We start from the raw sequence: 18903 nt of genomic DNA, 5'->3' as shown, positions 1-18903 counted from the left end.
TTTATGTGTTTACGAGGTCCATTACTTATTTGTACAAATATTGTAACAGACTTTATATGTCCTATAAAACTTCTATATATAGTTTATCACGTCAAAAAAAATAAAGTATAAATTTTTTTTATTTCATAAATTAAAAAAGCGGAAAACGATTACATGATTTATGTATAAATAAATATATTTGTGTGTATTACATGAAATTATAACTTTAAAAACTTAATTATAATGTGTGAAATGTTTTACTATTTTTCTTTTTTTTTTATTTTTGGAGTATTTGTTTTTTTTATATAATGAAATAGAATTATTATGGAAAAAATATAAAAATTATAATAATAGCTGTAAATTAAAAAAAAATATAATAATCTATAATGCGCAGTAAAATGAGTTACATATATATATTTTTCTAAGTTTCGCTATATATGTAATGCATGTTCGAATGTATATAATATATATATATATATATATTTATGCGTAAAATTGCCAATATTCAATTTATTATTAAAAATAAACTAAATTACGCAAAAAATAAAAAGAACCCAAAACTCTGGAATTAAATACATAATTTTCCAACATTACCTAATATTGTAATATAAGATTTAAAATAATTATGGATATAAAATAGGAAAATAGTAATTTATGCGCTAAAGTAACATATTTACATAATTCAAAAATTTATCTTTATTTACAAAGTATAAAATATAATCAAATATTATATATAATTATATAAAAATTTATATTTATGGTAGTAAAAAATAATAACTAAAAAATTAAAAAAGTATCATGTGTATATATATAATAAATTTATCTTAACTAAATATTTGTTCATTAAACATAATGTATTTACTCTTAATATCCTTTGGATGTTATACTTCTATTTATATGTATGCAAAACATATCTCTGCATACAGACATGCTTAAATGCATATGAAAATATATACTTGAAGGTTTTATTTGTATATAATTTTACGTATTGTATCATTTTATCAAAAAACTAATTCATTGTATAGAATACAGTAAAAAATAATAAATATCCAAATAAGTAACTGGAAACTTTATTAAACCCAAGCTTTTTAATACAGTTACAACTATTAAATTATATCGATATATTTAAAATGTTAATTCTCTAAATATTAAAAAAAAGCATTTCAAAAAATTGAAATAAACAATGTACCATATAATTCAATAAATTCTGCTATATGCTTTCTATTAGCATGTTCCATTATTATTATGCATGCATATGTATATATGCTTCTATTGCATGCATTTCTTAATATATTTAATGTTATTTGATTTACATTTGGGGAAATTATTGGAATATAATTGATAATAATAATTTGCATAATGACAATAAATATTACGTTTTAATTGTACATATAAATGTATATATATGTATATTTACATACCAATTTTACCTTTTCGTCATTAAATGCATTTTCTATAAAAAAACTGTATAATTATTAGAAGGAATATACTCCAAGGCGTTTATTAAGTGTCCCTTGTGTGCTTCAATCAATATGAAATTAGGAATATATATAGAAAAGACAATTTTTAATAAAAATGTGCTATAATATAGTTGCACATTAATAATATGTAAATAAAGCATATAAATAAAGGTTATAACTAAATATATTGTTTTAATTTTCCTCATATGAATAGGAGCATATTAACTTAATAATAGTGCAATATACTTATCAAATTTATATGATTAGTCTTATAAAACTGATTATCTATATATGTTACAAAGATATTACTATTTAACAGATACTTTAGATTGATTAATGCTTAAGCAATATTGTGAAGCTATTTGAATTATCTTAATTTTATTTTTTTTACTTTCGTGTTTTTAATATTATAGTATTAATTGAATAGGTACATATATTTAATGCAAACAAGACGTATATATTTTTTTATGAATAACAGTTATTTGCAATAACAACAATGTTAATTTTTGATGTTAAAGTTTTTTGTTCTTAAAAATATATATAATATGTTGTAATTTAAAATGTTTATCAACTTAAATTTATTAGCATATAACATGTTATCAAAATACAATTGATAAATAAAGATAAAAAAAAGGAAAATAAATTTAGAGTGTAAATAGTAATATATATAATAAAAAACATATTATATCTATATATGGGTATACAGCATCTTTAACAACTTTTATATTATATCACAACAGATACATAATAGACGACTTCTTACTATGCATAAAAATAACTTATTTTTTCATCATTTTATGCATTTTGCTTTTGGCTAAATTCATTAGTTTATTACCCTTAGTAAATTCTTTTTTTTGTTGAGCTGGTGCTACACTTTTTTTTTTATCATCTTTACCTTTTTTTTTATCTTCTTTTTCTTTTCCTGCAAAACGTGCTTTATTCTATAACACGTAAAACAAAAAATAATAATAAATATGTGATGAAAAGGATAAATTGCAGTATATTTTTATAAATGCATTAACAAACAATTCATTGATGCATATATATTAGTATTGAATAAATATTTTTATAGGGCTCTATAATTTGGTAGCTTCCTTCATTATTCAAAATGAAAAAAGAAGAAATGAAGCTAAAATATTTTGTATATGCATAAACAATTATCATTTAAAATAAAAAAACAAATAAAACATTTGTCATTATTTAAAAACGATAATGCATATGTATATATATAAACAGAAGCCTCCTTTGCTTTTCGAAGTTTTACTACGTGATAATATGTTTTAATGCCAATATTATCACGACTCTTAAACTTCAACGAGAATATATAATAAAAAGCACTAATTCTTTGTCGTATTTATTTATTATTGTTTTGTTAATATTGCAATATTATCGTCATTATATGGTTATTTTATTTGCATATTATATATGTTTTTGTTCATTCTCTTTTTTAAAACTTACTTTAGCTTCAATACTTTGTACGTAGGCTTTTCTGTTTCTTATATCTTCGACACTTAAACCGCAAACAGCCTTTTGCACTTTGATGGTTTTCTTATATCGTCTTCTTTGCGTGGCTTCGACTTTTGTTTTTTTGTTATTTCTTCTCCAAGTCTATAAAAAAAAAAAAAAATTAAATATTAAGTAGGTAAAGATATTATGTTATATGTCTTAATTCAATAGTAAGAGTTCACATGAGCATGGAATATAATTGTATATTGACTTGCTCATATATTTCTTATTTTTTGTAATTACCTGTGTCCATCTCAACTTAGCGGCTTTCTTTTTTTGTAAGGCAAGTGAAGCGAATTTTGAAGATAAATAGAAATATACTTTACCATCCTTGGCAATATATTTTTGTCCTCTACCAGGATATATCCTATATTCACTGAAGGAGCAAGCTTCCGTTTTTACTGTTGTTTTGATTGATGCCATTTTGTTTTCCTTTTTTTAAACCTGAGAATGTTATAACAAAATGAAAAATGTGAAACGTGACGAATAAATATAGATAGTGGTAGCGGTATATATCAAGGTTTTCACAATATCAAAAATAAAAGAAAGATATACAATATATTATGGCATCATTTTTTAATATATATTTATAAACATGCATATGCATCATATATATCACCACTGCTATTATATCAATATATATTGTGGTTTAAAGTAATATCAAAACTATACAAATTTTATATTTTTAAAATATCTTTTGTATTTATATATTTAAAATTATGTAATATTTTTTCCTATAAAATATGTAGCATTTACTAAAAATTTGATATCGGCATAAACTTTTCAAAGGTGTAATATATGTTTTCAGTAATATATTTTCCTCGTTTTCTTTTTGTTTTTTTATATTTACTAATATGATATATCTGTTAATTATTATATACAGTGGAGTTTTATGCCTTTCTCAAAAAGCATTAAAATGTATATACAATAGCATAATATAAATTGACTATAAATATATTTATATATTTTTTTTGATTATTCAAAAAAGCATAATAAATATATACTAGTTTATATATTATAACATTTATTTATTATTACCTTAAGGTGGTTTTATTGTTTTTTAGGCTTTTTCCGTATAAGAGAATTGTTTATAAAATTATTTACCAATGAAATTCTTAAAAAAATTAATTTTCCTTATTCCTTTTTATTTATAATATATTTTTTCTTATTCTTTATTAAAAATTTTTTTTTCATTATATATAATATTATATATGTAATTTTTTATTATTAATTTGCAGCGTTTCTTTTATTACATTTTCTTATTCTATTGTTAATAAACAATTTTATCGTAAAACATACACTTATTTTTTAATATGTATATATATATGACAATATATTTATAAATAATATAGGGATTGGAAGAGTACCACCTGCAAAAAATATAATATATGCATTTAGGGTTACGGAATTTTTTATATATTAGCAATTATTTTATGCGGCAACGTTTTTTATGGAAATATATTATATAATATATAGGAAATATATTCTTAAAATTTGTAATTCATTCCTCTATATGATTTGCTCTTATATAATAAATAATATATATTTAAATATAATAAATAAATTAAAATTAAAAAAAAATGAAAATACTAGAAATATATTTAATTTTTTTATTTTCTTTTAATATTTGACATTATTGTTTTTTGTATTATTACTATCTATATAATATGATACAAGGATATTTTGTTTTTGAATATGTATCCCCTGAAATATATTTCACTTTGATCCCTAATTTTTTGTCCCACAAAAATAGCAAAATTTATTTTCCGGGATGGTAATAATTTAAATATATAATAATTATTAATGGAAATTATACTTATTTATAAAAAAAAATACAATAATATTTATACAATTTTGTATAATTCTTAATTTTAGCATAATAAATTACATAATTTTTTTAATAAACGGGTTTTTTAAATGTTTTCGGTTTATTACTTCCATAAACAAAAAGTGACAATCTTTTGTGTGTATTGTGCTGGAACATGCATATATAAAGAATATTTTTCTTTTTTTATTATTTAAAAGGTTTTTTATGATATGACTATAAATTTTGGCAATATTATTATTATCATGTGGTATATATATGTACCTTTTATATAATTATTTATGGCAACTCAAGGTTGTAGAGTCCCTCTTTTTTATAGATGTAAATATATATCATTTGTTATTATTACTGCAATGTAGGAACGTGTAGACATATATTAATATCAATATTATTGATTTATGGATTGGATTTATTTGTTAATCTTAAAGATATGTATATAAAAATTATAAAATGCTTTATATATGTTTTTTGGTTCTTATACCTACTTTATATATCAAATTAACTAGGATAATATCTATAATTAAATTTCCAATCGTTTAATAATATAAGGCGCGTATTTTTATCAAAAATCTGTTTAATTCTCACAATTTTTTCAAATAAAAAACGAAAAATAGGGATTCCGATCGTACCGCATTTATATAATATGCAGAAGGCATATAAGTTGCTAAGTTATGAATATGTATGATAAATATGGATATAGAAATATAAATATCCACTAAAAAATATACAGAATTTTTTCTTTATGAATTTCCACATTTTTATTTTTTTATTTTTATTAATTTATTTTTATTTTTTTAACATTTTTTTTAATATAAAAATTTATAAATTTAGTAAAGCTTTTATAGTTATCATTTAATTTTTATTTTATTTCTACAATTCGAATGTATATATTTAAGTTTAATGCATTTAGTTTAATTTAATTATCACCTTTTATACAATTTTTATGACATCTTTCATGTGTATCTTGTAAGAAAAACAGAAAATCGGAGAAAATATTGGGTTATATGTTTCTCTATTTCTCTCCATATACATATAAATAAATATACTCAGAAGAGGAAAAGATAACATTTTTAATAATGGATTTTTTTTCGTGGAAAGAAGATGAGATAAAACCGGATGAGAAATTAATTAAGGAATTAGATGAGGGTTTGATTAAACATGAGGATGTGATAAGAATATCAAATTTATTGAAAGACTTTCGTTTCTTAAAATTTGACAATTTAAATTATCACTCAGACAAATGCATATTAGCAAGAGAATATGCAATTATATACATATCGACATATAAAAAGCATATCGACTTGTTAAAAGACGATAATATACAAATGGTAGTAAAAACAATAAAAAGAACGATATTAAGTATCAAGAATATAATAAGCAATGTGACAGAACAAATATTAAAATGCTTTAATATGATAAGAAATTTATATAATGATATATTAAAATTAAATAATATATATTTATTTGATTATTGTTTATTTTCAATAATTAATGATGTACTAGGGATATTAAATGACGAACAGATATATCAATCAAAAGCATCAATATGGGGTGTTTCAGCTTTTTTAGCATTAATAATTTCAAATTATAAAAAGGCATATTTTATATATAAAGGAATAATGTCTTATAAATGTATTTATACAATCCCTTTATTTATAAATGGCATAGATGAAGTAATGAAAGAAAAAAAAATTTCACAAGACGAATTATATAATATTATCCTTAAAGAAAATGATGAAAATATTTGTTCAAATTATTCAAGAATTGAGGCTTTTGTTAAATTACATTTATCACTTTTTATAATTCTAAATGATACTAGAGAAGTATGGAGTTACATATCAGAAATATTAAATAGCGCTTTTAGACGAAAGACATATATATATTTTTGTTTAATATATTCAGCACTTGATGTTTCTTCATATTATTGTAAAGTTACATTTGGTCCTTTTTTTGATAATTTAATGATATTGCTAAAAAACAAATTAATGCCAATTTTAGAAGAAGAATTAAAAAAAAAACCACCTCCAACTAACTTCGAAAAAATTGTAGATTATTATGTAAAAAAACTACATGTTGAATATTTAAATGATAATCAAAGTTTTCCATTCCCTGAGGAAATAGTTATTATACCTGATGAAAAGTTGTTATATATGGGGTTATAATTGTTTTTAGTTCGAAAGAGACATCTACTAGTTATAGAAAGGGATATGCTATCCCCTTTAAATAGTTGAGGGAGTTATATTACCTACACCATTGTTTCATTTATTACGTATCTTATTAGGGAATGCTTTATCGTTTATTTTACTATACATTTTTCTATGCATTATTCATTCATTTATTTTTTTTTTGTTTTTTGTGTAAACTAAGCTTTGCAAAAATTGACTCATTATGATTAAATAAATTTATTCATTTAAATGGAGCATTAATAGGCATGTCCAAAAATGCATATTAGTGAAATTTATTTCCTCTTTTCCAATTTTTGAACTTTTTCTTTTAATTTTTTAGTACAAAAATAAGGACACAATAATTTTTTTAAAATAATACATATATTATACGCATATTTATAAAATTATATACGAATAAATGTTTGGTATATATTAGGCATTATCCTTACACTGGTATATACATTACATAATATTGGGGGGGATCAGTGGATAAAATGTTTATTTCCTACTTATTTGCTATTTTAACCATTTACAAGTTATATAAATTAATACTTACTTTTTTATTAAAAAAAAGTATACTAAAGAAAAAATATCCTGTACTAAATAAAAAAATTTTACAATTACGCAATATATATTCTATTTCATAAAAAAGGCGACGCTGATTTTTTGGAAAATTATCTTTTAAGAGATTTTCACAATATTACAATTATATTGCAATTTGATTTTTTATAATTTCTTTCCAAACATATTAAAAAATGTGTACAGTAAATGGAAAATGTAAATGGCAAAGAAAAATTAACATAATTTTGGTGATCTACAATATAATTTTTTTTCTTTCTTTTGTCACATGCATAAATATGTTGAAAAAAGCATTCTAGCATATTTTTCAAAATATTTCTATACAATAATATATTACTGTTATATTTTTGATTTATTTGCCAATTTATAGTTTTTTTTCCTGATGAGAGGAATTAAAAAAATAGGCTTTATTTTATGTACTTATTTTAGTTAAAAATAAAAACATTATTAAATTCCAAAAATTAATATCCGATTTAAATATTTTTTAATAAAATTATTCCTAAATTAGTGATTTATTTGATGTATGTACGTGTAAATTTTTATTTTTTAATTTTATTTGAAAGAAATTATTTTTCGCATAAGGGGACGTACAAAAAAAAATATATATTTGAGTAAAGAGAATTGTTTTAGATACATATTAGTAAAAAGGCCTTTTTTATTTTTTTATTTATATGTTATTTTTCGTTTCTTTCTTTCTGTTTTTTTTATTTTTAAATATTAAATGTAAATTGTTTTAAGTCCATACGCCATGTATAATCTGTTTATATAGTTATGCATTTATGAAGAATATTATAACGAATAATAATATGATATATATTTTATATTTTTTTTCAAGCTTCATATAGAAGGAAAAACATATTTATGATAAATAGTTTAATTTTTCAATATAATTATACTTTTCATGTAATGAATTTTTATTTGAAAATCAGTAGTGTACGTATTTTCGGTTTTTTAACTTGAGGAACAAACAATATTCTTAAGAATAGAATATATATAAGGGGTATATTTTCACTCATATTATTATATAATATTAATTTTATTCGTTTCTCACGCATACCTCTAATTTAAAAGATTTTAAATGTTATAAGTTACGCGTATTGTGCTTTGTTTATATATATTCATATTGTGTTTATTTTTTTTTTATATTTATTTTTTTTTTGTTAATCATAATATATATATATAATAATATATATATGTGCATATGCTTATTTTTATTGAAATTTACATTTATATTTCTACAACTATTTACTAAGCGTTAATTTGAATGTTGTATTAGTTTTATATATTATTCATAGTAGTATTATATATATCATTATACATTTTCTATATGTATCCACATTATAAAAAGTAGTACATGATATACACAATTCAAAATGGGAATATAAAATGACTGTTTTTTCTTTTTTTGTTTTTCATCATACTAAAAGTAAAATATTATTAATTTTATCGTTGCATATAGAATATCCTCTCTGTTATTTATATTTTTAATATATATTTATTATCTGTCTTTTGTATTATTTCATACTTTAAAGTTTTATAATAACATATATGCTTTTATTGATTAATGCATATTAATAAAAAAAAAATATATATTAAATAAATAGAAGTGCAGTCATATACACACAGGAACATGTGAATTCAGTTAACTGTTTATTTCATAGTTTAAAAAAAATATTTATAAAAAAATGTAATAATAAATATATCGATATACAATGTGTAAAGTATACAACGTTTTAGTGTTATAGGCGAATACTAAAAAAACAAATTGTTCTATTTGTTTTTTTTATTTACCATAATTTTAGAACATGTAACGTGAAGTTTTATATATATATCAGTATGCACTTATATATTGATTTATTTATAAATATTTAATTTCGTTTTATTACGTCACTTTTTTGATATGTAAGCAAATATATTTAACAGATTTTTGTTTGGTTTACAATATTTTGTTTATTATTATTTTTTTTAATTTAATTATTTATACATTATTTTTTTAAAGGCATATGACCCTGATATATATAGGGGCAAACTAATTAAAGCTAATAAAATATTTACGTATATATGTATTAATTTTTTATATGATAATTAAGGTATTCTTAAATTCCAAAATATGCTTATTGTAGTTAATGATTCTAATCGTATCTTATTATTATCATTTCTTATTTATATTTTTTGATGTTTTGTTAATAACTTTTATCATTATATTTTTCCTGATTTATTAATAATTTTTTTTCTACATACATTTTTAATTTTTTTTTCTATCTTAACACATATTAATACGTAATTACGTAAATATATATATGAATGTGTATGTATTTATATGCGCATATATATGCATGTTTTTAAAGCTTTTTTTAAGATGTAATTAGAATAATGTTATCCTATATATATTGTATTTAATATTTATTATTTTGTTTATATTTATATTTTTTTAAAACCAAAATGTATATGAAAAAAGACTCATATAAACATTATTACAAGAACGTACATAAGTATTCAAACAACACGGGGAAATCAAAGAAACTATTTAGTGCTCAGAGAATTAAAAATTTAGCTAAAGATAAAAAATTATTAGACGATGCTTTATTAGATTGTTATGGGCGATTCATAGCTTTACTTCCAGAATTTTTATTAAAAGACCATGTGCATTTATATTTTCAAATTCAAGAAGCTTATTGGTGGTATGATGATATGTGGCAAGACAAATATCCTGATAAATTACCAAAATTAAGTTTAAAGACATTTGGCTATTTAATATGTGATGATTGTCCAATATTAAAAAAATATGTACCCCCTTCAGCTCATGAAAAATTTTCATTAAATTGGAGACGATATTGTAGAACTATACCTTTAAGAGGAGCAATTTTATTGAATCACAATTTAAAGAAATGCTTATTAGTAAAAGGGTGGAGTACAGATAATTGGTCTTTTCCCAAAGGTAAAATTGATGAACTCGAAGAAGATTCGGTTTGTGCTTGTAGAGAAATTTATGAAGAAATAGGAATAGATATATTTCCATATATAGATGAGCAGGTGTACATAGAAACACATATTGAAGACCAACCAATTAAATTATTTATAATACCTGGTGTAAAGGAAGACACACAATTTCAACCCAAAACAAGGAAAGAAATAGGAGCGATTCGATGGTTTGAAATCGAAAAAATAGAAAAATTTTTCTTTTATAAAAATTATAAAGGAAAAGGATATAATTTATTATTTGATAACAAAAAAGAACGTATTAATGCTTCAGTGGTTTGTCCTTTTATACCAAACTTAATAAAATGGATAGGAATACTAAAAAAATGCATAAATGGAAAATCTTTAGATGAAAATGCATATGTATCAAGTAGTATACTGTCTTATAGGTATCAAATAACTGGAATTGATGCAAATATTATTAAAAGTCTTCAAAAGGTCGACGCAGATTCAACTGAAATGATAAAAACCGCTTTACCTAAAAGTGATGATGAATATTTTGATGGTTATTATGATAATTCTGAATATGTAGCAAAAGATGCGAAAATGATGGAATATAATAACAAAGAGCAAACCGAATTATCAGGAAAAAATGAAAACAATTATAATGAAATAAATGATTTATTAAAAACATGCATGAAAAGTAAGGATAGCAATCGAAATATAGAAAAAAAGGGAGGAAATAATATTTTGTATATGAATGGGGGAAAAAATGTTCAAAGCGATTCGCATCGCAATGATATACATAATGAGACTGTTAATCATACTATTTCCAATGAGCATATTAATGAAAAAAAAGAAACCTTTCCAATTTTATTAGAAAAAAAAAGTATAGGGAATTTAAAAATATATGAACATGTAGAAAGTTATAGTGATGAATCAATGGATTTTTTAAAAAAGGGAGATGGTGTAAAAGATTATCTAAAAGTTGTACATTCTTCTACGGCTATGAATGATATGCTAAAATTTTTAGAAAATGATGAACAGGAAAACAGTTGTAATGATGGTAATAAGAGTGAGATCCCCAAAATTTATAATAATAGAAATATATCCAATACAAATAATACTGATGAGACTGATGACGACTACAGTAATAACAGTAACAAAATTAATGAGAATAAAATGGGTATTAATAAAAATGGCGGTGAAAAAAAATTAATTAAAGATGGAAGTAAAGCACTTGGCATAGGAAACAATAATTATCGTGATAATATGATAGTAGCGAATAATGATTGCAAAAGTACTTTAGTAAAGTATGTTAGCAAAGATGTAAAAGGTATGGATTATAATAAAAAAAAAAAAATAAGTATTAGTAGTAATGGAAGCATTAGTAATAATAAAGGGAACTATGAAAATTCTAGGAATAGCCGAAATGTTAAGAACGGTAGAAACAATAAGCATAATAATATATATGGATATAATTTAAATAATAATAATTATAACTATTATTACAATAATACGAAGGAATATAATACAGCTATGAAAGGTGGCAATTTGGATTATTACGATCGAAAATACCGATATAATTTTAATAAAATAAAAACGGGTCATTTATCAGCTTTACGATTGAAAGAAGTAGGTTTAAGAAGTTTTGATGATCAAGACATAGATAAAAGGAAAAAATTGCATTTACATATATATGGAAATAAAAAAAAATTATATAAAACAAATAAAGATTTATATAGATATAATCAAAAAAGCATGAAAACTGGGTACAAATCATTAGATGATGAATCAGTTCATTATATGCAAATAAAACATAAAACAAAAGATGCGTGTAATGATAAAACTTTTGGTTACAATCATTCAAATGGCTGGAGTCCCGAGGATATGTTTAAATTAAATGAAGAAAAATTCGGTGTCCATTCGACTTATAATATAGATAAATATACTACTCCATTAATATATAATGAAGAATGTGAATCACAAGTTAATAAAATTGCGATGCAAAAAATAAATTTTAATCAGAAATTAAAAATGTGTAAAAATGGAAATGATCATGGAAATAAATTAATTACAATAGCCAAATCTAATAATATAAAACCTACTATCACTATTAATAATCATACTAATGATCAAGAACCAATTAAGGAGGGAACAAATAGAAAGGGTGTCATGGTGAATCGGGACGAGCATAAGCATTCATTAAGTAATGGGAATGGTGCATATGGAATTTTGTCTAAAAACCCTTTGAGTACTGAACCTGATTTTAGCAGCAATAATAATAATAGTATTAGTAATAAAAATTGGAATAATAATGGTGCTGAAGGTAAGGAAGTAGAGTCCCTAAATAATGCTTGCTATAAAAATGAGATAAAAAGAGAAGATACTGACAATAACATACTTAATAGTAATGTATCAATTTTAAAAGACACTTGTGAAAATAGTTATTTTCAAAATAAGAATGAAAAAAATAGTATATATAATTCTAAAATTGGTAAATTGGAATCGTCTTATAATAGTAATGGTGATATTATAAAAGGTCTTAAGCAAAAAAATGAAAAATGCCATATCAATTATGATAATACAGATGAGGATATGGAAAATATGAGAAGTGCTAATGAAATACTCAGAGAGCAATTTATTCAAAAATTTAGAAAGGAAAAAGCTGGAATATTAAACAGAATGGGTTCTTTATATATGAAAAATGATGTAATGAGAACTGTTGGTAGCGAAATGAATAGCAATAAGAGGGAATTAGTCAAGGCTATTATAAATAATTATTATAAAGAAAAGGGGGTAATAGAAGGTAAAGAAATTAGAGAGAAAGGGAAATCAGAAAATTCTGTAGATGCTCGAGTATGTCCAGAAAGCACAGAAGATATAGCAGACAGGAGATACAAATTGAAACAAATTTTGAATGGAGGAATGAAAAATATGAATTTAGAAAACGATACTATGAATGAAATAATAAATAAGAATATAATTAATAAAATAAATCACCATGAAATGAATAAAGGTATTAATAATATTGGAAGTAATATGAACATTGGAGATATTATGACTGTTAATAAAACCGCAATAAATAATGATGAAAATGTAAAAATGGTAAATAGAAAAAATATGAATATACCCAATATAAATGATTATACAGAAAAAATAAAAGAAAAAATAAATTCTCAAAATGTAGAATATATAAAGGAGAAGCTAGAAAATGGGTTTTTAAAGGATAATAATTCAGGTAAATTTTTATTAGACTTAATTAAAGGAACTAAAAAAAAGAAAATGACGGATGAAAACGTTTTCGATTCGATTAATAACTATAATAAGAATTGTATGCCAGAAAATATCAAAATTTTAAGCGAACAAGATATATTAAGTAAATACTACAATAAGGAAGATACTAAGGATGATATAAATAATAATATTGATGCTGTGAATTATGCTATTAATAAAGTTGGTTGGCAAAGGAATGCTAAAGATGAGGAAATAAGGAATAAAAAACATGACGATATTGAATTTGTATCTAAAATCAATAATAGTAAAAACGCACAAGCTTCTTCTATTAATACAAATCATAATTTTAATGAAATAGCTATGATTGAAAAGCTATCGAAGCATTTAAACAGTTATAATCCTTATGAATGATCCGATATTAACTCTCAAATGTCTATGGATATGCATATATCACGGATACGAGAATTAACATTTTATTCCTGAGAAGTTCGAATTTTGTACGAAGTCTTTGTTGCTAATAACAACGATACCTTATATATATTATACTTAGTATTTCAACAAAAGTATAGTTATATAATTTTATATCATGTTTACATTTTTATTTTAATAAATGCAATATATTTCAGTCGCGGTAATTTATATTTAATTAACTTTTTTATATTTTATTTCCACTTGGCCATGTTAATATTTTAAACACATATCTTATACACATGTGTATGAATGTATTTACATACGCAATGTATATATTTGTGTATATACATGGGTGGAAAAAAAATATATATCCATTTATAGATAAGTTACATATATGGGAAAATCTATATATGCGTTTAATTTATTGTGTATATAAATATACATAAATAAATTTACTATATTATCTATATCATTTATATGAGGGCACATTTCGCTGTATTTTATTATTACCTTATCGCAATATTTATATTTTAATAATAATATTGTTTTTTTTCTTTTATTTTATAATTATATGTAGAAACATATATATAATTATTGTATTTTGTTATAACATAATTATATATTATAAATTCACCATTGAATGTTTATATTTATTTAAAAGCTTTAATTTTTTTTAATGAATATTTGTATTTGTGTTTTGTGTTGTCAATAAATTAATAAAAGTAAATAATATAAAATAATTGGACACAAAACAAAACTATAGTAAAATTATCACTGAATAAATCACTAGAGTGATAAAAATAACTTTTTTAATTAATGAATTTTCATTTTAATGTAATTAATACATGCTTACAATTTTATAAATATAATTATTCTATTTTTTTGCTATATACAATTGTGCTTGAATATAGCTACTTCACTAATCATATAAACATGGGTAACATGGGATAAACGCATATGAGCATGCTTTTAAAATTTAGTTATATCTAAGAGAGTAATGTTTTGGTGTTCAAGAGTTTCCAACATAAAATATATTATCATGTGTGTGAAATCTTCACTGTTATTCATATTTATTTTTTTAACTTAAAAAAATAAATAATAAAAAAGAATTACAAATATTAATTCCACTTTAAAAGTAAAATACATAAAAATAATTTGATACCATGAATACTTCAATATTAAAAATGCAAAATAAAGTAAATATGGTGCTAAAAATGTGTAAGGAAATGATTAGTCTATTTATAAGATTTTTTTTGCGAATAAAAAAGCGGTGACATATAAATAAAATATTTGGCAAAAATCGATTATATAAACTATTTTCACAAAATAAAATATATATATTTACAATTAACACATTTTATTCATAATTTAGGTTTATACAAATTGTTGTATATGCATATATATATATATATAATAGCTATAATTTATTAATTTTTATCTATTTAGTATTATATGTATTATTTACTTTCCTTTTTTGGGGATTATTAATATACGTGAAATAAAATGAGATCGTTCACAAAAGTAATGGATTGATAGTTGTTTTAGAAATATATAATAAAAAACACAAATAAGTAAATGAGATAATGTTGTGAAATAAATTTTTAGGCTACTTCATTACATTTTAATTTATACCAAGAAGGATTAATACCTTATCTCTAATTTATTAAATGCCCAATTGGTGGAGTGCAACAATAATAATATACACCAATTTTCAAAAAGATGTTATGCTTTTCATGTGAAATATAAATAGGGATAAAATATATTTATTATTTTCCCTTTTTGTTTATTGATATTGGATGGAAAAAATAAGGGGCATAATAAATAACAGTAATATTAGTTGCAATTAGTACAATATAAGTAACATCAGCAAATGAAATAATGAAGAAGGTAATGGAAGCTATTTTATGTATTTTTTTTGTTAATAACCTGAGGAGTGTTAAGAGTTTTATTGCCAATACAAATCATATATTTGATGTAACCAATTTCAAAAATTATAATAATTTAATAAATCCGAAAACAAAATATTTTAAAAATAAGAGTGTGTCTATAAAAAAAAATATAATATTTTTAAAGGATTATGAAAAAGCAGAAAATGATGATATAGATACCGAAAATACCAGTTCAAGCTGTTCTAATGAGAATGAAAAAACTATTAAAAAAAAAAAAATTAAGAATGTGGGGATAAAAAAGAAAAAGAGAAAAAAAGTTAGTAATGTATTAAAGTGTAAATCATGTACTAAACCCCTAAAGCCCAGTAAGAATATATGCGTTATAATAATGAATTCAATTTAAACGATTCACAATAGTGTATATGTTCATATATTAAAAATATTTTATTAGTTAAAATTAAATTTGAACATTTATTTATTTCCAACATCAGGAGCCAAGTTTTGCGTTCATTGTGGTTCGAATGTTTCGGTTGAAAAAATTAAACTGAAGAAATATATAGAAGATATTTATTTGCCAATAAGGTATGCTGCACACATACACATATATATTCGTAAATTATTGTGATATATTCCAATATAATACCATATATTTAATATTCTTAATATGTTGTTTCGGCGATTTTGCATTTTTAACAGAAAAGAGGAAGTCAGTGCAAACACATATCGCGTTGAAAGAGGATTTTGGAATGATATATTACCAGTAATATAAAAAATTATACATTATCATTTTTTGATATTTTTATTCGATAATTTTGTTCACATTTATTTTTATTTTTTGTAAAGAAATTGGGAAAATACGAACTTCATGAATTAGGATCAAACAATTGGGAAAGCTTTTTAAAGTAATATTTTATAAAGAAAAATATGAAACTCACTGGACTCGGTTTATTGTGATTTATATGTGTGCGCACATACATACATATATATATTTTTATTTATTTTTTATTTTTTGTATAGGTACTTAAAATCAAAGAATTGCTCTCCAAGGACGATGGCCCTATATCAATCTACATACCAGGTAAGTTTGTCTTTTTTTTTTACAATATTTGATTTTCGTATTCATCATATATTTACAACATTGTTATATTGTTTATTTTTTTGAAGCAATCATTAAAATATGCTCTGTATAGGGATTATTTAAAAAGTGTACATAATTTTCGTAAAATAAAAAAAAGTACTATTCCCAGGAGAAAAACCATTCCTTTATCACCGAAAGAGGTACCAATATATTTTTTTTTAGTATAATATTTACACAAAAGGATTATCGCCAAATGCATATATACATTATTTGACTATATACTTTATGTTGATATCGTTTAATTTTGTACACTTCAGATTGAGTTATTGCTAAAGAACAGTGGAGATATGCATAGAGCTATATTTGCCACAAGTATAGGTATTGGATATAAATTATTTTTTATGCATAATATGTATATATCAAATAGTATTCATTGGTATATTTAATACATTAACTTTTTAAAATAAATTAGGCATAGGCTTGCGTCCTTCTGAAGTATTAAGAATTCTATGGGAAGACATAAACTTTGAAAAAAAGGAAATATTTATTAAAGGAGAAAAAACAAAATATAGTAACACTGCTATACCTTTGACAAATTTTGCTTACAATGAGTTGATAAAATGGTATTTCTTCATTTCCACATAATTATATTTTAATAGGAAATATAATTTTCACTCTATATGAGTTATGGTTACTACCTCTTTATATATTATTGGGTACACTATTTATGTTACATATATATATTTTTATTTTAAAATGCAATAGGTGGGAAATAGAAAAAAAGCCATCAAAAGGATTATGCTTTTATCAGGAAACTATCAATAATAAATTTAATTATACAGACACGAAAACTCCATTAAGTACTTAATTATATTTTTTCAAATGCATTTTAAGATTTAATAATTTGGGAGCATAAAAAATTACATATTTTTGTCCCCAAACTAATATACTCTTTCTATATGTAACACCTCATATATAATCATATATTAACTTATTTTTAATAGAGACGTTTAAAACAGCATTAAAGGGGGCTGCTAAAAGGTAGAATTATTTTCACATACATACAAGAAATGGAGGAAAATGGCGAAATTTCATTTAGAGCTATATATATTCACTATACAAATATTTATAAAAAATATAATTACATGAAATTTTATTATACAGAGCTGGAATTGAAATTAGCGAAGATGGAAAGAAACGAAGAATATTTCCTTACTTGCTAAGGTAAAAATATATAAATAATTTTCTTATCATCTTTATATTGGATTATGGACGTTATTTTTAAATAATTATAATAAATATATAAATATTTTTAGGCATTCCTTTGCAACTATTGCTGCAACATCTAACCCTCCAGTCCCATTACCTGTAGCACAAGTAATTTCCCATTTATATATTATATATATATATTACTTAAACATTTACATATATATTATAGTTAATAACAAAAAACATAAAAAAAAGTGTGTACTTATGACTATAATGCATAATGTTCAATTGTTTTTTATAGGCAATTATGAGGCATTCCTCATCAAAAATGTTATTAGATACATACACAAAAGCAGGTAATAACATAATTAGGGATGGATTAGATAATTTTAAAATATAAGGCAAATATTATAGGCATACATATATATAATATTGTTAATTGGGGTGGTTTAATCATATGTCTCTTTGGCATATCAAACATCAGATGTGCGCTTTCAGTATAAATTAAAATCAAATTATATTCGTTATATAATGTGTACATATATATGTGAAAAAATCATTATAATTTTTTGTTATTATTTTTGAAAACGTTCATGCATACTTTTTTTTTCGTTATTTTGTTTTTTTTGTTTTTTTATAATTTTTC

General features: G+C 22.1%; 4 protein-coding genes and 1 non-coding gene across 5 annotated transcripts; 3 read left to right on the top strand and 2 right to left on the bottom strand.

Annotated features, from left to right (window-relative positions):
* Window positions 1-2218: 2218 nt before the first annotated feature.
* On the bottom strand, window positions 2219-3368 carry PBANKA_1407600 (60S ribosomal protein L24, putative; the record flags this gene model as incomplete). Its single annotated transcript, XM_034567398.1, has 3 exons — window positions 2219-2380; window positions 2898-3047; window positions 3189-3368. The coding sequence occupies 3 exons, from the start codon at window positions 3366-3368 to the stop codon at window positions 2219-2221; spliced, it is 492 nt and encodes a 163-aa protein (XP_034423898.1).
* PBANKA_1407650 lies at window positions 2501-2755 on the bottom strand. Its single transcript, XR_004611908.1, has one exon. It is a non-coding gene; the product is annotated as an uncharacterized ncRNA (non-coding RNA).
* Window positions 3369-5846: 2478 nt separating the features above from the next.
* Window positions 5847-6932, top strand: PBANKA_1407500 (conserved protein, unknown function; the record flags this gene model as incomplete). Its single annotated transcript, XM_034567395.1, has 1 exon — window positions 5847-6932. One exon carries the CDS (start codon window positions 5847-5849, stop codon window positions 6930-6932), a length of 1086 nt encoding a protein of 361 aa, XP_034423897.1.
* Window positions 6933-9956: 3024 nt separating this feature from the next.
* Window positions 9957-14081, top strand: PBANKA_1407400 (mRNA-decapping enzyme 2, putative; the record flags this gene model as incomplete). Its single annotated transcript, XM_034567394.1, has 1 exon — window positions 9957-14081. One exon carries the CDS (start codon window positions 9957-9959, stop codon window positions 14079-14081), a length of 4125 nt encoding a protein of 1374 aa, XP_034423896.1.
* Window positions 14082-15959: 1878 nt separating this feature from the next.
* PBANKA_1407300 (tyrosine recombinase, putative) lies at window positions 15960-18657 on the top strand (the record flags this gene model as incomplete). Its single annotated transcript, XM_034567393.1, has 13 exons — window positions 15960-16335; window positions 16462-16552; window positions 16667-16730; window positions 16814-16872; window positions 16988-17048; window positions 17135-17248; window positions 17366-17426; window positions 17521-17671; window positions 17814-17908; window positions 18053-18089; window positions 18213-18272; window positions 18365-18425; window positions 18559-18657. 13 exons carry the CDS (start codon window positions 15960-15962, stop codon window positions 18655-18657), a joined length of 1329 nt encoding a protein of 442 aa, XP_034423895.1.
* Between the last annotated feature and the right edge of the window lie 246 nt (window positions 18658-18903).

This window comes from Plasmodium berghei (assembly GCF_900002375.2).
Source record: "Plasmodium berghei ANKA genome assembly, chromosome: 14".
Lineage (NCBI taxonomy): Eukaryota > Apicomplexa > Aconoidasida > Haemosporida > Plasmodiidae > Plasmodium > Plasmodium berghei.
This window is presented reverse-complemented; position numbering and strand designations above follow the sequence as displayed.